The sequence below is a fragment of the Mus caroli genome, unplaced genomic scaffold (assembly GCF_978045245.1).
Source record: "Mus caroli unplaced genomic scaffold, Mus_caroli_1 scaffold_16, whole genome shotgun sequence".
Taxonomy (NCBI): domain Eukaryota; kingdom Metazoa; phylum Chordata; class Mammalia; order Rodentia; family Muridae; genus Mus; species Mus caroli.
In genome coordinates, this window is record NW_028227271.1 from 37,114,530 (window position 1) to 37,136,067 (window position 21,538).

The window sequence follows — 21,538 nt, forward strand, 5'->3', positions numbered from 1 at the left end:
TGGTTACCTAGAAGGTCTGGCTTCCCGAACATAGACCCAGATCCCATAAGCAACATACTCGGGGCTTCAGCTGCAGATCTGAGCTGTTCTACAGGCCCTGTCCTGAAGAAAGACTTCCTCACACTTCTCCTGGCAAAGAAGCCCCTTCCCCCAAGCCCCCCACTCTCCCCAGTCCATACTGAGGCTACATTTGTTGGGAAAGTTGGCAATTCTGACACACTCTTTGACAAGTAGTAAACCATAGGTACTCAATAAATGTTTGTTGGAAGACAAAACAGGGAAGATTCTGGGAAAATGGTTATTAATGGGGTAACAGACTGCTTAGTCTGTGTTGTTAAGCAAAAACAGGATGACTTGCAAACATGCCAGTACTCACTCTCATGGTCCTAGAGTCCAGCTGTTATTGAACATAGTAGGTGCTCAGGACTACTATAGATCTGGTAAGCTCAGCTTAGCGATCTTGTATAGATGTCTTGGGAAACAGAAATCTTGGGGCTCCATTTTGCTATGTCCCCCAAAGAAAGAGCTTTCCCTTTTTTTACTTCCTTCTTCCCCAGCTCCTTAGCATAGACCAGGCTCTTAAAGTGGCTCCCTAGATATCCATAGAGCAAGAGAATGAGGGTCAGGTTATCTAGAGGCACACTGCAAGGTAAAGGTACTGAGCCTTGAAGTTTAGTAGGAGGGGGGAGGGGAAGGCCACTTGAGTCATAAGGGTTGAGCAGGTGGCGTTGAAACAATGACTGGACTGGGCCTTAGTGTGACTCAATCTCTCTATAACATGATGTTTTCTTGGTGCTGGGTGCTGAGATTCTCAATGTGGTTTCACATCTGAGCCAATCCGGGCAATATTTATTTATTTAGTGGGGATGGGGAGTGAGGGTCTGAGGAAAATGTATGGCACTGTGTTCTTTCTTTCCACTTTGTGGTTTCCGGGCATCGAATTTAGGTCCCCGGGGTTTTGCAGGCCACATGTCTTTACCAGGTGTGCCATCTTGCTGCACCCTTTGAGGAGATTTTTTCAAAGCCCCAGTGTTGGGGCACACTCCCAGATTCTAACTAAGCTGCTCTGGGGTGTAACCAGGGTATCCACTTGCTTAAGAAAAGCTCCCTGGAGAGGCTCAGGTGTAGGTCAAGGCTGAGAGGTAACAGGCAAGCAGGCCAAGGTTTTAGAATATCATGACAGAAGGAAGATCCAAGGTTGGAAAGCAAATTCTATGCACGTTCTGGGGACCACAAACTGCAGTCTGTAGAGTGCTTATAGCTGACACAGCGGGCTGGAGCAGCGGGGAAACAGCAGCTCAGAGTAGGAAGGGAGTTGTGGGGCGCCAAGATCAGCAAGAATAAAGGGAGCTAAGCAATGTGAAAGGAGCCTGGAGAGAAAGTCTGCCGTCTAGGCTGTAAATGGGGCTTGGGAGTGACTGCGTGGAGACCCGGAGGAAGTTGGGGGTGCCGCCCAGAAGGGCGTGGCGCGGGCAGAGGCTTAGGAAACTCAAAGGCTATAGGGGGGCCAAGTGGTCGCGCAGAGAGACACAAGGGAGTCCGTATGCACGCGCGCACGAGCGCGCACGGGCACACCACGCTACCACTCGGTGGGCACACGTTCGCTGCACACGCCGCGATCCCGAGAGGGGATCACAGGGAGGAGCCGCAGGCAGGGCCGGGCAGTCTCTCCGGTCGCGCCCCTGCAAAGGCTTGCGCAACAGGCGGCAGCTCCAGCCCGCCCCGCCCCGCCCAGCCCAGGCAGGGTGCAACGCGAGGCGGGCGGGAGAAAGGGGTGTGTCCCCGTCCCCTGCTGCGCTGGGAGTAGAGGGTCTGGGAGGGGCGAGGCCCTGGGGGCGGGGCCCCGGCGCCTATAAATTCGCCCTACGCACGCACGGACATAAACAAACCTTGCCAGGCGACCCTCTCGCGTTGCAGGCAGATTGCTCACCCATCTTCGTCTCTCTCTACACCTCCCGCGGGGCGCTGCACCTCCAACCTTGTGGTTGGCTCCTTTCCGTGCTTGCTTGCTCATTAGGTAAGCCCTCCGGACGCCTTCTTCCTCTGGAGCAAGACAAGGACCCCCAGGAAAGCTTGCCCTTCGGGGTGCTACTGAACACCCCGCCCGTCTTTTGTGGCCCTTGTGAAGACCACAACTGGTGGTCTTCGGTGGAACCGGCGCTGGAGGGATAGCTGGCATCACTGGAGCGGGTTTCGATTACTATAAGGCACAAAAAGACATGTTGGGTCTCGCTTTCTCTCTAACTGGGGAAGTGGGATTAAGGGGTCGAAGTTGGGGCGGAGAGCCTGGGAATACCTGGGTCGCACTTCCTGGCGTCAAACCCTGAGCCACAGCTGACTCCTCTGTCCACTGGGCTCAAGGGGACACTTTGTGTGTGCTCTCGCGTGTGAAGGGGTGTGAATGGGTGATGGGGTGACTAGGAAAAGAGCGACTGTAGCGCATGTATCCGGGGGATGAGTAAGGGTGGGCAGACTTGGCGGGGAGTGTGGAGACGGGGGCGAGGGTGTGTCTACTCTGGAGCCTGGTCCCGAACCAGTGTGATCTGAACCTAGGTTCCCATCCAGTCGCAGAGCCCGGTGCTCTTTCCAAGCTGTGCGTGTGAGAGAACGTGTGTGTGCTGGGGGAGAGTCCGGGGTGTGTCCCGGCGCGTGCTGCACGCGCCACCGCGAGTGTCAGCGGCGAGAGGAGCCCAGGCAAGGGTGCGGCCCTCTAGGTAGCACCGTGTTGGCTCTGTGGCTGCGCGGGAGAGGTGGTTTGTGCCTCCAGGGTCGCGCGGGCATCTGGCAGCCCCAGAGTTGGCTGGAGCTCTGAGTGTCGTCATTTTCGCCTCCGCCTCCCCCCCCCCTTTCTTTCTCCCAGGCGGTCCTCCCTGCTGTTTCAGCCCGGAGAGCAGCTGGAACCGCTCGTCCTTTCCCGGGAGACCCGTCGCGGTCTCTGATTCAGCCTGAAGGGTAGATTCGGGAGGGGCGTGCCGAATGCTGCAGGCTCCGGGGAAACATGCTGTCACCACCGCCTCTGTCAAATTAGTAGCTGAAGCTAAGATTTGTGGATGGCTTCCTTACTCTGCCACCTTCGGTCTTCCCTTGTCTGTCGCCTTTGCTGGCAGTCATCACGGGCCCCCATGCACTGTCCCTTGGGCTTTAATGTGGGAGGACAGGTGGGGGAGGGAAGTCCAGTGGTCCGTGTCCTAGAACAGCCTTCAGCTCTCCCTTACAGACTTCCTGGGCAGGTCAGCTTATTTGAGTCTTTGAAACTCCTGAAGAAGATGGGAAATTCAGGACAGCCAATGTTCCCTCCCCCCACCCCTTACCCCCTTCAGTGTTCTCCTACACCACCTAAAGTGAACGGCGCTATGGATTTCAAGGCAAATCTTTCAGGTTGCTTCTTACTGTTAGAGATCCTAGCAATTTGTCTATTTCACATGTGTGAAGTGAATGAGAGGAAGCTAGGAGCAGAGGAAACCCCCCCCCCCCCAAAACCATCTTCAAGGGACTTGCCAACTTCTGGACAGTGGCAGGGAGGGGCCACTGTTTTATGGGTGTGGCGCAACCAGCCCCAGGCCAGAAGGGTACCAAGTCGGAGCTGAAAGGTGTGAGGGAGGCTTTACAGGAAGGGCTGGAAAAGCTCCAAGAGGTGAGACTCTACAGTAGATGCTGTCAGGGAGCTAATCCCACCTGGGCCTTCTTAGCTTGGTGGTGCTTGGTCTCCCCTTGACCATTACCAGGAACCTGGGGAAGGAGGACTTTTTCAGCCACACCAAGGACAGTAGCTTGGCCCATAGGAAGAGCTCTGACATTATTAAAAATCATTGGGACAGCTCTGCTTTCTGCCCTGACCCGGGTAGGCATCTGATACCATCCTATGACTGGAGGAGGTATCGCTTAGTTCCTGGGTCCATTGTAGAGTCTCCTCTCCTCGTAAGCTTTCTCTTGGTGAAAGCAAACCAGAAATTGCTAACTACTGGTTGGGCTATTTGAAAAGGAAATCCCAACTCATACACATCCTTTCCTGTCTTTTGCCACTTTAGAGATGAGAACTGAGATCAGAGATGGAGAGGGCTGTGGTTGAGGTCAGCCAGAGTCAGAGCTCTGTTCAGAGTCCCTTCTCAGAAGTCTCTTGGTTAGGACTGAACTTGAGTTTTGCCTGAATGCTACAGAATGTGACTAGGAGCTCACCTTCTTACTAAGTTTCGGGTGAGGCCAGTAGGAGGGAGAGGCAGAGTTTACGTGTTCGTTTGTTTTTTATTGTTTGTTTGTTTTGAAAGTGTTTAAATCATGTGTTGAAGTGGAAGCAAAGTCAGTTCAGTGAGAAAGAGACAAGGGTAACAGTCCCTCTACCTGGTATTTTTTTGAGTTAGTTACCTCCCCCCTGCCCAACAGTGCTGGGGTCCCTGGGTGCATTGACCCCTGGTGGCTTGAACTAACCCCAGCAGGGGACAGAAAGAAGGCAATGTGTTTTTCTGATGTCCCAAAGCTGCAGTACTTCCCTTATGACCTAGATCCAGAGGAGTCATCTAAGGCGTGCCTCAAAGGTCCTGTATCTTCTGAGGCAAGCCAACGTAATGACTAGCACTGGGGGTGTAGCCAGAGCAGAGCGAGTATAGGATAGGAAGAGAATCTGGGACAGGAGTGAGAGAGCATCCAGAGGATCCTTTTGCCACCTTCCATCTCCACAGGAATGCTGCCTGGGCTGTATCATCTCTATTGAGGTGGATGAGAAAACCAAAAGCTTATGTGAAACTATAAGTGGGAGAACCAGACAGACAGAACCTTTTGAGTCAGCCGTCAAAACTTTTGTGTTCTAGCATAACAATATATCCAGGTGTTTGAAGAAAGCAGGGAAGCAGAATGAAACATGCAGCGATAGTCGTGGGCTTTGGACCTTAGTTTCCCTCTTCTATAAAGGTAGAATAACACAAACAATCTCATCTGGGTGTGTAGAGCTTGCTTTGGCTAATCCACATGAAGTGAGGCTAGTGGTCAGCGCATGAGGAGCACTGTGTGGAAGCTTCACATAACAACTAGAGAGGAGGAGGGCATACCTGCTATGCCTCCTTCACCCACTAGGTCTAGAAGTTTATAGCTGCTTAGTACATAGCTCTTGCCTACTCAGATCGCTACGCAGTCTATCATATTGCCTCATACAATGGAGGTAGGAGACGGTCTTAATTCTCAGGCTAGAAAAACAGGCGGGGCACCAGTCTAGAATCAGGTTAATGGATCTGGACCAAATGGCTTCACCCTTAGCCACTTCTAACCCTAACCTTGCCGCTTCCGGACCCAGCTTTGGGATGGGTGGTCAATCTGGTGGACTCACTGCAGGCTGTGGACCTTCTTGGTCACATCTGACCCTAGGCTAGCCCTTCTCACTTGCTTTTTCTCTCCATGGGAGATGGAGCTGCTAAACGTGGCCTCTAGTTGTTTTGTTGGAAGGGGAGTTGTACAAGAGCAGGATGTGACACCGTGGCCAGCAGGAAGCTGACTGCAGAGGTGGAGGGTCACGTTTGGATGTTGGCATGGAGCTGAATTCTCTAAGGTGGGTGTTGTAGAGGAGAGTTCAGGCACTTAAGGAGAATGCGAGGAAGTCCGCCTTGGCACCTCAGAATAAGAACATGCTTACAAAATCAGGCCCACAAACAGGCTCTTTGAACCAAGAGTTTCTTACTGTCCTCTCTATTTAGTAGATCTCCATGCCCGCTGGCTACCTCTGCTTTCTCAAGCTCTGCCTCTCGAACTATAGGTCTAACTAGCTCTTCCCTACCCAAGGAGGTAGAAAGAAAGGCGTATGAACCTGGAGGCTTGCAGTTCATCTAGTATAGCTTCTCCCTTTCCTTCTATCTGAAGAAACCTTTAAATCTTCACTTTGTAGTCTTCTGCCTAGAGAGGCAGGGTGCAGTCCAGCCTCCATCATCACTGGTTTCCATCCTCAACAGACCTCTCCAAATACTGATCTGATAGGGCTTCTCAAGAGACAGATGACTGAACCTTTCTCAGCTAGCCAGCCTCGGCCCTTCTAGACTCTTCCATGGCTTCTCCGTGGCTGGTAGCTGGGCTGAGTGCCTTCCCATTCTCATTTGTCCTGTGAGATCATGCTGTCCTGTCATCTGTCTGCTTTCCCATGCCCCCTCCCGGGGCCTGGCACTTAGTGAGTGCTCTATCCTTGTCTGCCCAAAGGACACTAATGAGGGCGACAAACCAGCCCATCTGTACAGGAATGACTGGAGAGGCTGTTCTGAAGTGTGGAGGAGACAGAGCCATTTTGGGGGAAGGATTTGATTAGGGTGGCCAGCATGCAGTCTGATCTTGGGGACAAAGGACTCTGTATGAAGATCCATTTCCGTCCTAGGCTAAAACTGTTTCTATGATGTCAATAAATTGTCTCAGCCTCGCCAGCGTAGCTCAAACCCATCCCACGGATTCACAGAATAATTCCTCTAGTGCGACCAATGTCCTTCTTTGGATTTCCAGTTACTGGCTTATCCTTCAGACAGTGCCAAACCACTAACTGCCAGACCTCTGGTGCCAAAACACCAACGAGCACTACGGGAAGATCAGTCAGTGTAGGCATATTCCTGGCACTTCCGCTTCCTGCTGTTACATTCTAGGCAGCCCTCTACTCTGCCTACCTCACTGCTCAGAGCTCAGGGGACTCTGATTAAATACACAAATTCCCCTTTCAGCAGGGGCAGGTAGTGCAGCCCTGTAGTCTCAGCTGCTTGAGATGTCGAGGCAGGAGGATGGCAAGTTCAAGGCCAGCCTGAGCAAACTGAGACTGTTTCAGAAGAAAAAATATAGAAAGATGGTGGGGAACATAGTTCAGTGATAGAGTCCTATATGCCCACACACACACACACACACACACATGGCTCAATCTAAAACCCAAAAGCTCAGTCCCCACAGATGCTGGGGGTGACAATGCAGCTTTAGTTACCTGATGTCAGGTGGCTTTCTCCTTGTGACCTTTGTCCCATTTTTCCATTGTGGAGCAAAATCAATGCTGAGTATTCTATGGAGTCCCGAGGCTCCTGGAGGAACCCCTATTTGGAAATCTCTAAGGAGGATGATTGTACTGCCTTTTGGTCTTTTAATATCTCTGAGATTTTACATCCCACTCTACACTCCCCCTAAGTGTAGAGTTTTCTCGGATCCAGCCTGTCCGCAGGGCTCTTTGTGAGATGCATTACATAAGAAAATCAGCCCAGGGCCTTGCCCTTCCCAGAATCTTCACTTTCAAAAGTTCAGAAAACACCAAGGGAGCTGGATAAGTGCTTCACAGAGTGACTTCAGAGTCTTTTTGAACTGACTTAGGAATGTCCCCACAGGCATGTAGGGGAACCTGGGCTTGTCCCAAGGTAGTTTTCCTGGGTTCACACAGAAGTGATACTGCTCTCCAGACCTCCCTGGGGTTGCAATTTTAAAGGGTTGCTATGCTACCACTGGTAGCACACATTGACCCTCAGTGCACTGTAAGGGACAAGCTACTAAAAATGCCCATGCTTCTGTGACTACTACCTGGAGGGCAGAATCTGGGCCAGCTGCTGACATAACAGTCAGTGCTGAGCCAGCTGTGGTCCTCTCTGGTTTTCCTTTCTCTGTTTCTCTAAAGGACTCCTGGAACCTGTTGTTTGCCTCCATCAATGGAGTGAGGTGGCTGGCCATCTTTCTCTAGGCCAGAGGATGGAGACAAGGAACCTTTGGGAAGTCATGTAAGGGATATTTACTGGGCTCCCTATCCCTTCCTATGAAGTTGGCAATGCCTCTGCCTAGGACTTCTTTGAGCACAGAAATCAGTGTGGGGTCATGGAAGTGACTTACGGCATTTACTGTGGTGTCCAGTCCCCATGGATGCTCTTCCTGGGACACCGGGTCCTGGAAGTCCCAGAGCAGTTCATGAATGCATCTTTGCTGGATTTCTCTTTTGTTTCACCGCACGGGAATTCTAGGGGCCCAGGAGAGCTTGGCTAAGAGGGCAAGCAAAGGGGTAGGTTCCACAGAGCAGCTTCAGCTCTGGGGAATGACAGAACTAGGGAGCCCAGGGTAAGCACAGAGGAGTCTGAGACTCAAGAGGAAGGAAGTGAAGCGGGGTCATTGGGCCAGAGCTGAGCACTATGCATAGGGCACTTTGGTCTCAGAGCTGTGCCTTCCTACCTGGGTCCCCATGTCTACCTAGTTTGTCGGGAATCCGAAGGACAAACACACATTCTTTGCAAGTGAACACAGGGAGGCTCATAGGGGTTATGACTTCGAGTCATGAGGCAAGAAAGTGACCTGATTCCCATGCTGCGAACTCCCAAGCCAGGTTCAATCACCTTTCTGAGGCTTCTTGAGATTTCCAGATTCTGTCCTCACTACCCTCACAGACTGGCTAATGATTCTCACATGGCCTTAGGTTGCTGTGGGACACTCAACCTATTGCCCTTTGAGGCCCAGGGCTACATTTCTCCCTGTTCCCAGCACATGTTAACTTGACTTGGCCAGGGGCCCTTGAATTCTTGTTCCTTGATGACCAAGATGTGCTTGCCTAGGCTTCCTGACCCTTGTCACTCACAATCCAGCATCACTGGTGTTAGAGGGACCTCATGGTGCCACACTGTGGGCTGGAGGACTGTTCAGCATTTGCTGAGCAGTTTTTACACATCCTCTTCCCCACTGGGCCACTCTGGGACTCAGGGACGAGCAATGTGTAAAGCACAGGCTGTGTCCTCACAGTGCCCCAGGGACTCCCCAGCACCACAGGAAGGAAGGGACACTGGTTCATTAAATAGCTGTTTGCAGGTCCTTTGAGTTGTTCAGTTTAACCTTCGGCTTGCTGGGAGCCTGGGCACCAAGCACACACAGATGCGCACACGGAGGTGGAGCTGAAGCTGACGGTAATACTAGAATCTGCTCATAGCACCAGGTGGCCTTCACTCCTCTTTGAATTTTCTTTGAATTCCTGGAGCAGGCAGGTGGGACAGGAAGAAGCCATAGCAGCCAGGCTGCCAGCTGGTGGTATGACCTGGGGCTCCACCTTTGTGGGAGACTTTCACTGGGAGGAGATCTGCCCTCCTGTAATCCCTGCAGCTGGCCATGTGAGCGGAAGCCATTAGACTTGGGGCAAGAGTGTGTGGATGTGAATGTGTACTGGATGAAAGAATTGTTATTTAACAGACATTTTCTGGATGCTTTTTTCATACTAGGGACCGCTAAGCTCAAGCAGTCTCAGACAGGTTTCATTTTGCATCCCGGGGACATTTGGCAGTGTCAGCGGGCATTTGTAGTTGTCACAGCTTGAGGGTGTGGTTGTCCAGGGCCGGGGATATTTCCTAGCATCATAGAATGTGTAAGGGCCTGAATGTCAGTACTGAAGCACACTGGTAAGTCAGGTTTTTCTTTCTTTCTTTCTTTCTTTCTTTCTTTCTTTCTTTCTTTCTTTCTTTCTTTCTTTCTTTCTTTCTTTCTTTCTTTCTTTCTCTCTCTCTCTCTCTCTCTCTCTCTCTCTCTCTCTCTCTCTCTCTTTCTTTCTTTCTTTCTCTCTTTCTTTTTTACATGCTCCTGGAGGTCCTGTTAGGGGGAGCCTGAGAGCCACACACAAGCCTTGAGACTGAGGTCCTGGATGCAGTCATGGCTTTACCCCCAGACCCATTACATAGTAAATTCTTCTCAACGCTCCAGTTGCTTTTGTTACTGATCTTGCATGAGATGCTTAATATTGTCCCTTCAGGAAGAAATCAAGATGACATCATGGATCTTGGGCACTGCCCCTGGTACCTTTGCTCCTGGCTTTGGAGGTGCAAAGCAGAATGGGTTTTGTATGGTGGGAGGAAGACAAGGATCCTTAGAGTGGCCATACCTGTAGCTCTGACTGTATCCAAGATATGCCTGGCTTTGCTACTTTATCTGTTTTTCTACACTGAATGTCCCAATACGATTATCTTTGTACAAAAGCACATGGAAAAAAACTAAGCATATGAAAGGTGCCTTTGCTGGGCTGCCAAAGCCAATTAGGGACTGGCCCCCAGTTGATCCTGTCAGGAGAGTATATGTAGAAGGGTGATGCTCTGGGTCCCCCAGCAGCTGGTGAAAACACAGAGCAGAGGTGGCTGGTTATAGCCCAGGTATCTGTAGTCCTGGGTAATACAAAGTGTTTGTTACTGAGAAACAGTGACCTAGATCGAACAGATGCACCCTCAGAATACCCCACAGTCTGCTGGGAGATGTGGTCTCCCCTCACCAGCTTCTGAGTCCTCACCCAGACAAGGGTGTCTCAGCTTCCACACCGTTATCAGAGTGGGTCTGGAGGTCATTGCTGTGGGGCTGTCCTGTGCACTGTAGTGTCCTAGGCCTCTCTACTTATCATGATGTACCCTGGTAGTACTCCATTCATGACAATCAAAATGGTCTAGAAATACCGCAGAATGGCATCTGGGAATCAACCATAGTGGAGATTATAGCCCGTGCCATTTACCTTTGGTCTTCCATCAGGCTGTGAGTTGGCTGGAGGCCTGTCAGAAGAGGACCCCTTTGCCTCCAACGAGCAGATTGGCAGGTGCTTGAAGTGTCAGGAGACCGTATCATCTTTCAGCCTTTCTCATCCTGTGACTGGGGGGAGAGAGACATGGTGGAAGGTGGATAATTCAGTGAGGGAATTGAGGTGGGGGCTGGCATCATGTTCCAATGAAGTGTTGGTTCCTAGAAGCTGAGGAGAACTGACCAAACTTAGCTGGTCTACAATGTGTTATGTGTTTTTGTAAAAGCACGAGAGTTTTGCAGGGCATTTGCTCTGTGAGTTAGTGACCATGCTAGAGGTAGAAATTGTAGAGGCACAAGGCAAGGGGACTACCTGAAGGGGATGGCTCACAGGCAAGGGTTGAAGAGGGCTTGCCCGAACCCACACTGTGGGAAAGTTGAAGACCTCTACTTTACCCGGGGTTCTTGGCTGGGCAGAGTTTGTTCAGCATCCCTGTGAAATGTGAAGTTCTCCACTCTCAGCATGAGAGGTGGTGGTGCCAGAGGCCAGGGCTTCTGGAAGGTCTCTCTAGGCTGCGTAGGCGAGGTGTCCCACGGCTAAGGTCTCGGGACTATCAACATGCTGAATTAGCAAGACTCTTGGAGCATAGCTTTTCATGCCTGCTGCCTCCGAGCTGGCGGCAGCCCAGGAATGTTCACAGATATAAAACTGACTTTGTTTTTCAAATGTTCTGGATCTCAGACCCGAAAGGCTACATAAAGACATTCTTGTGAGATGGTCATCTACTGGGGAGAGTCATGCTGGGGCCCCAGACCAGCACACCCTGTCTACCCACTGCATGCCGTATATTGGCATGAATATGTGTATTTCAGAGACCTGCTCTTGCAGGCTGACCTGCAGATGAGGGTCACAGGGCTCCTGTGAGTTTGGGCAACTGGCTTTCAGGAAGTCTTGAGACTTTAGCTCCCATTGTTGCAGTATCTATAAAGCCTTGAATACCTGGAGTTATAACTCATATTTTCCTTGTAGGTAGTCAGAGGCTATATCCTGGGCCCATCTCTTGGCATTCTCCACCCACTCTGACCTCTGTGTGCCACCTGTGACACTTCTGTTCTCTGGCATTCCTTAGGCCCCACTCTTATCTATGGGCATTTACTTTTTCAGCTGGACTATGGATCCGGAAGAATGTGTGTTTATCTCCCAGATCTATAGGCATTGCCTCCTGCCCTCTCCTTTCCCTGGGAGCCCTTTAGGCCACAATTCCCAGCTCTTCCGAGCTCTGCACCTGTTCATTTCTGTAGCCCTTATCTATTGGCCTTATGGGGTATGTGTCCTAGTGCCAACTAAAGAGATCCCTGTTGCCACCCTTGCTTGCCCTTTTGGGGTTTGGCTCAGAAAGTACCATTTGCTAGAGGGTCATTTTCCCACATCCTGCTGAATGTTCCATGTCTGTCAAACCTTTAGCATTGGTTTGTTCCTGTCCTGTTCTCTCCACTGTGGTCAGGCAGCTCAGAGTCTTGCTCAGAGGTACATATTGCACCTGTACATGGTGGCACCCAGGGGCCTTTTGGTCCCTTTGATTGTTAATCTGGGGACATCTGGCATCAGCAGAGGGATCTCCTTCTAGAGTGCACCAAGAAGCATCCGAGTGGGCTTGGTGGGTCTGGACTAGGTGTGAACCTGCTTTTGGGTCTCCATCCATCTGCTTTGTTGTAGCTGTAACCGTGAACCAGTTTCAGGGGAACGAGGGCTTCCTTGTAGTCCACGAATGGCCGTGGGTGTGGGTGGGAAAAGCTGGGGACAGAGGAGAGGCCTGGCCTTCTTATTTGTTTCATTTCTGTATTAGCTTTTTTTCCAGGAAAGTTATCTCACTGGGAAGTGCTAACCTCCTGGCCTTTTTCCCCTGGTAGGTGTGTGATAGCACGGAAATGTCCCGAGAGCTACATGACGTGGACCTCGCTGAGGTGAAGCCTTTGGTGGAAAAAGGGGAGGTAAGTAGAGCTGCTTTAGGTGACACTATCATATGCTCCTAGTGGGCACACTTGGTCACATATTGGCATGGACACTCTTGAGCATGCCTTCATTTGTATATAGCATGCATGCATGTGAACAAGAGCATAGCATATAAGCTATGTATGAAGTGCACACACACACACACACACAGACACAGACACAGACACACACATACACACACACACACAGACACACACAGAGAGAGAGAGAGAGAGAGAGAGAGAGAGAGAGAGAGAGAGAGAGAGAGCACGTATTGGTCCCCTCTATTTCTATCTGCACTTAGTGACTCTTGCTCTTCTTGTCTATTGCCCGTCACAACCCCTGTAACGGGCCATCTGTTAGGATTGGTTTACAGCGTTCCAGTCCCTGTGTTTCTCTGTACCCTTCTTTGTTTTCCTGGCCTCTTGGGCATTTGGCACTGCTGATCCATCCTCTGTGCTGGAGGCTCTGGCTGGGGCCCAGCTTTCTATTGGATTCAGTCTCTGAGTTGGGCAGAAAACAGATGCTGACTAGAAGAGTGAAGGTCCAGGTCCTCCCTGAATCACACTACCCTGGCTTCCTTGGAGTCAAGGCACCCTTTCCTGCCTTCCTGGACCTTTTGCTTGTCCCAGAAAATTGTTAAAGATGAAAACTGTTTGGGCTGATGTAGCTTGAGGAAAAGGCATTGAGGTTTCCATTGCCCTCTTCTCTCCACAAAAGACTGGATTTTAATCCAGAATGCAAGCATTAGCAGCCACGAGAAAATTACAAGAGCAGAAGAGACACAGTTCCATTAGAGTCAGGAGTAGCACACACGCATGGTATATGGACTACCTAGCCACCTCCAGAACTCTGTCACCCAAGCTTGTGCCCTGCTTCTGTCTTCAGATCTCTTTTGGCCAAGTGTCCTTGGAAAAGAATCTAGCAGATAGACCAATTTTCTACTGGGCTGCTGTTCCCTGAGATAAAACAGACAGTCTCTCTTTGCAAGGACAAAGGGACACCCACTGAGCAGAGTTTAGATTCAGGCAATGGTAAAGACCATGAGTATTGATTGATGTTTGTCTCTAACCAAAGATAGTAACCGTGTAACCATGGCTTTCATCTCTCCACAGAGCATCACTGGTCTCCTGCAAGAGTTCGATGTTCAGGCAAGTAGAAAATGTGATCTCCTTTTTATCCTCCAGTCTACCTTTTCCCTTCCTTTCTTCTTTCCACTGGCATGAAGTAGATGGCTTTTATAAATGTGGAGTCAGCAGAGATCAGGGAGTGGCCTCAGCCTATACTGACACTTTGCAGCTTCTCCTGGAAGAAGCTACTTTGAGTTCTACCCAGGGAGTCAAGAATTGACCAGCCCCCAACAGGGCAGACAGACAGATTGCCATGTGGCCCTGGAGAGCTGGGATGTGTATGGGAAATAACAGATGTCCAGTGGATCTGGGGATCCTGTGATGTGGACACATAGTAATCTTGGCGTGTCAGGAAATCTGAAACTGGGGTTCTAGGCATAAGGTTGGAGTATCCAGCCCCCTCAGAGCCAGATGGAGGACCAGCCAGGATGTGTTTCCCAGCTTTGTCTAAGAGCCAGTTATAAAGAGTGGAGAAACCCTGCACTCTCCAGTGTCCTGTGCCTTCATCCCCAAGCCTGAGTACTCTGGAGGGCTGCAGGCATGCTCACTTAGACCTCCATGAGTTCCCAGTCACACATCTTGATTTCAGCCTGTTCTCTGCAGACAGAGGAATCACCTACCTCTGTTTTTTCCAGGGGCTCCTGCTTTGATGCACACTCATCCTTCCACATAGAGGTGGGGTTCTGCCCTTGACTCTGGAAGGTAAAGGAAAACAATTAGAACAAGGGTTAGAAGTTGGCTTGGTTCCATCACAGGTCTAAAGGCATAAAGTAGGCCTTTGAGGGTCTGACACCAGTATGATTGTTGGCTACTCTGACCTTAGGGCTCCAGAAACTCCCAGCATGGGTCTGAGGCCAGAGCTTCTGTCTGTTCTCCTTTGGGGCCTGCTTATCCTGTTAGCTGGCAACAGAAATGAAGTATTAAGCCATTGCTGTATATCAGCCCTTGGAGTCCACTAAGAGAGGTAGCACCTTCACAGCACAGAGATATCTCTGTGAACCCCAAGAACCCTATAAAGCAGGGGACTTGTCCTTAGGTTCAAAGCAGAGGTAGGTGGTCTAGCCCACACTTGTGCAGGAGACCCTGTGGGGTTTAACAATACAAGCATACACTCATCTTGGCCCTTGACAGGGATCCCTGAGGCAGGGGCCAGTATCAATCTAAAGGCTATTCAGAGATGACCGTTGCTTCCATTGGAGGGTCGAGCCCCATGGCCTCATAAGCCTGCACCCCCCAGCACAGTGAGGATTCCCGGAGGAGGAGGTTGTGGTTTCTACCCCAGGGCTCCTGTTAAGACAGCGGCTCAGCCTAGTCTCCTAGAGGAGTCTCCTTGACACACAGCCCAGTTTTCACTGTCCTCGGATGTCCTCAACTTGTCTCTGTAGTTGATAACTTTCCAGTAGGGATAGCATCCCTGCATTCTGTGGGGATACTGAGGCACCCAAACAGAGACTTACCTGAAGTTATATCATAGTTCAGACCTCTGTATCCTGAAGAAACTGATCCTCTTAAGAGTCTGCAATGCTGTTAGTTCTCACTAACCTGACAAGCTGTGTGCCTTTGGCAAGTTACTTCACCACCTTGCTGAGTAAGCTTCATCCAATGACCATAACTAAGTTCCAGTACTTAACAGTCTACTAGGCACTGTTACAAGGATGCTGAGTCCAGTTAAATTCAATGCTTTAATTTAACTGTGAGATGTACTCCTTCACTCTGCACAAGAGGCCTGCTTACAGACTTCTCATCCCCGCTTCATCTCAAGTCAGAAGACCAAGTAGCGATGGGTTCTGTGGTCATCTCTTAATGGGAGCTTCCAGGTTGTCTAGGTGGTGACTGGTGATGCTAGGACACTGGCCTGGGGTTACTGTGTATATGCTGCGGTGCCTCCCATCTGTAACAGCCTCCTGTGAGTAGAATTTCCAGTAGTGGCTCAAAGCAAAGGCTATGGTCTGCAAGGAAGCATGGCAGAAGCACAAGTGGGCAGAAGTGGCCTTTAAAGTTCAGGGACTTGACTTCTTAGCCACCAGCTTCTTAGTCTACATGCTCCTATCTACATGAGGTCAAGGTAGAGACATGCTTCCAAGGATCATGGGTGAGAATATCAGGAGAAGCCCCCCCCCCCCCGCCCCCAGATTAGTAGGGTAGTCTGCATCCACCCTGGAACCCACCAGATATGGAAGACAAATAAGCAGACAGGCTCCCTAGCCCCATGTGGAAAAGCAGAATAGGGACCATTGATGGGGTGAAGGCAGCTCCTTGGGTGGAGAGTATCTAAGGAGGGGTTTAGAGGATTACCAGTCCACTGAGGACTGCTTGTCACTTCATCCCTTCTCTTGCCTGACTAGGTATGTTCTGTTTGACTCCCTGTGACCTGGTCCACTGTCTATCAGAGGGCTGGGGATGTAGGAGAATCATTTTAGTAGCAAGGAGAGCTGGGTTGGTGGTGCTTCCAGAACCATTCACATCCTTGTTGAAAAAAGGGAGAGACAGCTCTGGAGAGTGGCTTGCCAGAGGCCACCCTGTATTTGGTAGAGGAGGCAATGTCCCAGTCTGTACCTCTCTCAGACCCACAGATGCCTGGGTGGTGGTGATAAAGTCACTGCCTGTTCCCATATACAAGGTACCATACTAAGGGCTTCCCAGACAGTACTGCATTTCACACTTCAATAAGCATCTGTCCACAGGCACACGTGGTTGTGCTGGTGTGTGTGGGGGGGTCACAGCAGGTCTAGTTTTGCCTTCATTAGAGGAAATGCATGGTTTTGGCTCACTGTTTCCAGGTCCTGAGTCTGTGGGTTTGCTCTCCTTGCTTCCTATGCAATGGCCAGAACTCTACACCATCCATCTCACTGTCTAGGACTCAGGGATGCATGTGTGCTGTGGTGAGCTGGAAGCCAATGAAATGTCCTGAGGGCTTTGGTTTATCTTGTTCAGTCCTGATCTGCCCTATTGGAGATGTGGAGGGACAGAGGAAGAGCAGACATTGTACATCAGTGGTGGCTAAGGTTGTGACACCCCATGTTGCTCCTAATCACTGTGCCCTCTTGTCCCACGGTAATGAGAGCCATGCAACTGTCCCCTGAGGCCTTGGTTATTCAGTTGGCTGTGTGGGCTGAGCAGAGAGCTGTAACTGACATCCCTGGGGCCCCCTGTGCAGTGAGGGCTGAGCCCCACAAGTCTCTCGCTGATTAGGGCCTGGTGACTTGCCTTCTTTTCTCCCTATGCCTCCCTGCTCAGTATATGATTGGTAAAGGAATTATCTCTTCTCAGAGTTGAGACTGTCCCAGAGAGAGTGGGAGGCTAATACCACCTGCCCCTTTCTGGTTATCAACTCAGTCCCTCCAGCCTCAGTTTCCTATTTAAGTGACTTTGTATTTTAGAGAGGATAATGTTGGAGCTATAACATCACAGAACATATTCCACCCTCTATTGTGTCTTTCCTCTGATTTTTATTGTGGGAAAACACACAAAATAGTTGACACAGTCACCATTTTTAAGTGTGCAGTTTGGTGGCCATAAATGCATGGATTTTAAAAGTCCACGTTCCCTCTCCCCAAGGCCCTCGCCCCACCATGTCACCGTCTCTGAAGGAGTTTCTTGTTTTCAAGCACCTTGTATAAAGGGGGGCCTACACAGCAGCTGCATTTTGGTGACTGGCTAATTTCATATGGCATTGTAATCTCAAGTTCAATGTGTGGTAAAATGGTGTGATTTGTCGGCTATGAGGTCCATGGGCAAGCCAGGCAGGTGCCCTGGGATTTCTCTGTCCTCTTGGTGAGTCTTTGGGAACCTGTGCTATCAGCTCATTGTCTCTCCTGATGGATGGTGAGACCATAACCGAATCTGTAAGGTGGGCCAATTGGTCCAAGCCTGACTGGGACTCTCCCCTGAAGACCTTTCCAGACTTATAGTTCCTCGCCCCCCCCCCCTCCGCGTCCATAAGACTGAACTGTGGCTCACCTCTGCCATACCTCTTTGGTCTGTCTGGTCAACCACATGGTTTGTACTATTCCACTGATCTTTTGTTTGGTCTTCGGAGGGGAGGAGGTGATGTGAGGCTTGAAATGTCTGTTCCTTCTTGATGGCCACTCAGTATCTTCATCCACTTCCTAGTCTTCGCATCTCATGGGGGATGGCTTGAGGAACCCAGATGCTTTGCCGTGCCCACCTGAAGGCAGTCTGCAATGCTACATGGGGGACAGCTCCTACTTTGGCATTTTCAATGAACCTAGATGACTCTTCCTTTTTCCATAGTCTTAGGGGTGTAAGTTTTTACACATTTCTTTTAAAGCAGTAGAAACGTGTGCCTCAATGTTCAGTGCTAACCAGAAAAGACTCTCCCACCCATAGCTGGGTTGCCCAAGCAAGTATTATGGGCCTTGCCTCTCCCTGCCTGTGTCACCGTGGGGTTTCTTCTTGTCTGAGGTGGGCACTGTTCTAGCTCATAGCAATGCATCTCCCTTTGCTAAAGGGCTTCTGGATCCTTAGGATTTCAGCTTGTGGCTGCTAGCCTGTGGTGCTTCAGGAAGGATAGAAGATCAGTTTGATCTGGTCCTGGTGGGGCAACTATCCTTAAAGGGTAATGTCTCTGTCTCTAAGTTTGATGAGCGGGCGTTGTGGGAGCATTTGAGATTTGAGCTTTTTTTTTTTTTTTTTTTTTTTTCCTTTAACTACAATTCTGGAATTTGTGATTGATAAAACTGCCAGATGCCTTTGAGATGGTCCAGTCCTGCCCTTCTGCTCCAGATGTCTAAAGCACTGGAAGCACATCTATTCCAGGCCCTCCTTACTAGGTCACACACAGTGGAACCTATCTTTGCAGAGAGATCTGTTTGAAGATGCCCAGAGGTGCTATTGAGCATAGAATGTCTTCTGGAAACTGCTCTGTGCTCTCCCCAAATACCCATATATGAGTCTCCTGCCAGCCTGATAAGGGCAATGCCCTGCCCTCCTTGTGGTAACATCTAAGATATAACTCTAGGGAAATCACATGGTGATGAAATGGATGTTGAAGCTGACTCAGCTCCTACATCCAGAGATAGAGTTTCCTCTGAAGGTAGTTTCGGGAGGGCACTTCTGGCTCCAGGCTAGTTGGCTTCCATTTATTGTTAGGTCTTCAGTGTCTAATTTAGTGGTTCTCAACTTTCCTAAGACTGAGACACTTTTATACAGTTTCTCATGTTGTGGTGTCTCCCAACCATAAAATTATTTTTGTTGCTACCTCATATCTGTAATTTTGCTACTGTTATGAGTCGTAATGTAAATATTTGATATGTAATGCCAAAGTGGTTCCAACCGACCCACAGGTTCGGAAACACTTGTCTAATGCCTTCTCCCTAGGCTCTGCTTGTTGAAATGGCTTCATCTGATTTATTTGGTTTCCATGGGAATATGTTAGTGTACAAGGGACACTCTGGAAAATGAACAGATGTTCCCTTTGGGGCCTCCTAGAGGGTAGAGAGCCAGACAGGGTGGCTGACCTCAGTAACTCCTGAGCTTGGTCCCTACTCCTTGTACCTCCCTGGAGCAAGCTAGGCTTGAGGCTGTTTCTTTGCCCTTCTGTTGGCAAGCCCGTCTACTCATGGGAAATGCAAACAAGTGGCCATCTTGGGCTAAGTTCTGTCCCTGCACCTTTGTTTTCTGTTTTCATTCGCCAGTTAATTCCTTCTAGAGTGGGCAGAATTCCCACAGAACGTTATGAGTTCTTAGTTCCCCCATTTCCTGTCCTTTCCCTTCTCTGGTCCCACTTTCCAAGCAAGCTCCTGGGATTCAGAAACTCCACTGGCAGATGGCATGGATGCACATCTGGGGTATGTGACATGCCAGCTGCCTGCTCTGGGGTTTCCTAGCAACATCCCCTGGAACAGTAAAGGAAAGCTATCTAGGCTGAGGCTTGGAGTTGGGGTAGACGTATCTGTCAGGCTCTCCCAGGTAGACCTTCATCTGGCAACAGAAAAATTTGCATGCTTTTCTTTCTCAAGGCTTAGTTCTAATCTGTGAAACATATGCAGGGGGGCCAGGGAGTATCACTACCATGAAGGCCATGGCCAGCCTTCCATCCATTTATCTTGACCTTATGCACAGACCACGGTGTTTCTCCACTGGATTTGGGGTAGATTGGTCACTCCTTTTTTCTTTTCCTCGTCTGAGGAACATTCTTCCCTTGTCTGGCTTCCTTGGAGACTTCTTGGAGAATATGACCCTAGGTGTTTTTTATGACCAGGGCTGACACAAAGCCACAACAACGGGCTGTGACCTGTAGCTTCTCTTCTCTGTTTTGGTGGGATGGTAACACAAAGGGTGGTGGTCTCTTAGGACATTGTAGTCTCATCTCTCAGTATCTCCTGTGGTGTGACTTGCTGGCCTGGGAAAGGGGTGGTCCATGCCACTAGCTGCCCTAGAGTCTTGGAGAGTAACATCCTCTAGCATCTATCTGCCCAGGGCCTCCAGGGAAGGGTGAGATTATGGTGGGTGTAGCAGCTGGTCTCTAGAGCCCTAGATTATCCAGCCAGGGACTTAAGCCATTCTGTCTCCACGGTAATCACCTCTCCAACAGTTGCCATAACAACCAACAGGGAGAGAGGTAGTTGTATAAAAGGCGCTTCTAGGTCTTAGCTGTGGTAGCAGCCTGAGGAGAGGCAAGCTTGCCTTTATTCCTGTTCTGGTTGGCACTGTCAACCTGCCACGACTCAGAATTATCTGGGTAGAGTATGTCATTGCCTGGATCATATTGCCCTATGAGCATGTCTTTGGGGAATTTGTCATAATTATTAATTGATGTAAGAGAGTCCAGAGCACAGTGGGTGGCACTATTCCCTAGGCAGATTGGGGAACTGTCTAAGAAAGCTAGCGAAGTGCAAACCTGCCTGCCAGCAGGCAAGCAGCATCCTCTGGGTTTCCCACCATACTTTGACTGTGAGCTAAGTTCCTTAGCTGAGGATAGCCTTGTGAGGAATAGCAGAAAGGGCCTGCCTTCACGTTTCTGCATTGACTTCCTTCAATGATGGACTGTAATATGGAATCGTAGGCTGAAATAAACCTATCCCTCCCTAAACTCCTTTTGTCAGAGATTTTGTCACAGCAGAAAAGTCAGCTGGTTATGCATCTTCCCTCCCCTCCCCCAAAAGCTGGTCTGAGTGCTAAGTGGGTACTAAGGGTTCCTTCAGTATGATTGTATTTTCACTCTTTTCGCCATCACTGCTAATCAGGCTCCTAGGTTGGAGATATGCTCTCCCTTTTTAGAGGTGACCCCAGATGGCGTATGCAGTAGGACAAGGATTTGAAGGGTAGTATCCACAGGGAGGCTGGCCTGGCCTATTTTTAGATGGAGCCATGTGGGTTAGCCCCAAGACAATGAAGAATGTAGCCCCACAATAGACCATTGTTCCCATGGTGGCTTCAGGGACAGCAGATGACCCGCGTCCCACGGGGCTGGGCTATTGCTCCTGCCTTATGGATTTTTCCAGTGCTTGCTCTGTGTTGGAAAGAGGTGCCAAGCCTGAAGGGAAGGGGTGGGGCAAGGAAGACAGGGCTGGGCTTTGTCCCAGGGGACTTATTTTGAGGACCAATAAGGCATATGGCTCAGGAGACCCCCTGTACTGGGGGTTCAAGAAGCTGGGTATTCGTGCCTGTGCTTGCCAGTGCCTACCTACAATTGACTGTGTCCTCTGGTGTCTGTCTGTGCCTGCCTGCGCCCATGCCAATGGACCTATGAATGCTGTATCATCACTACCTCATGGACACTGCCACAGGTTCAAATCCATATTCCAGAGAGTGAGGAGGGCTCTGGGCTTGCTTGCTTCAGAAGTCTTCAGGGATAGGACCACCTGCACCTCTCTGTCCTGGTGGGAACAGAGCCAGGTCATGAGTTTATGCGCTCACATGTGTTTGAGACAGTATGTATGTAGCCCAGGCTGTCCTCAAACTCTCCATCTTGCTGCTGTCTTACCTTCCTCGGTGCTGGGAT

At 50.1% G+C, this 21,538-nt stretch overlaps 1 protein-coding gene across 2 annotated transcripts in view; it reads left to right on the top strand.

Moving 5' to 3' along the window:
- The first annotated feature begins 1,862 nt into the window (after positions 1-1,862).
- The window catches only part of Ndrg1 (N-myc downstream regulated 1), a 42,399-nt gene continuing 22,723 nt past the window's right edge, over positions 1,863-21,538 (top strand). Inside the window, exons 1-3 of one of the 2 annotated variants that reach the window (XM_021183153.3) lie at positions 1,863-2,017; positions 12,361-12,441; positions 13,558-13,593. In XM_021183153.3, the coding sequence (XP_021038812.1) occupies positions 12,379-12,441; positions 13,558-13,593 (99 nt within the window). In that variant the 5' untranslated portion in view covers positions 1,863-2,017; positions 12,361-12,378. Of the gene's footprint in view, positions 2,018-12,360; positions 12,442-13,557; positions 13,594-14,199; positions 14,275-21,538 lie in introns of those variants that run through there. The other variant, XM_021183154.3, reaches the window with a different exon arrangement.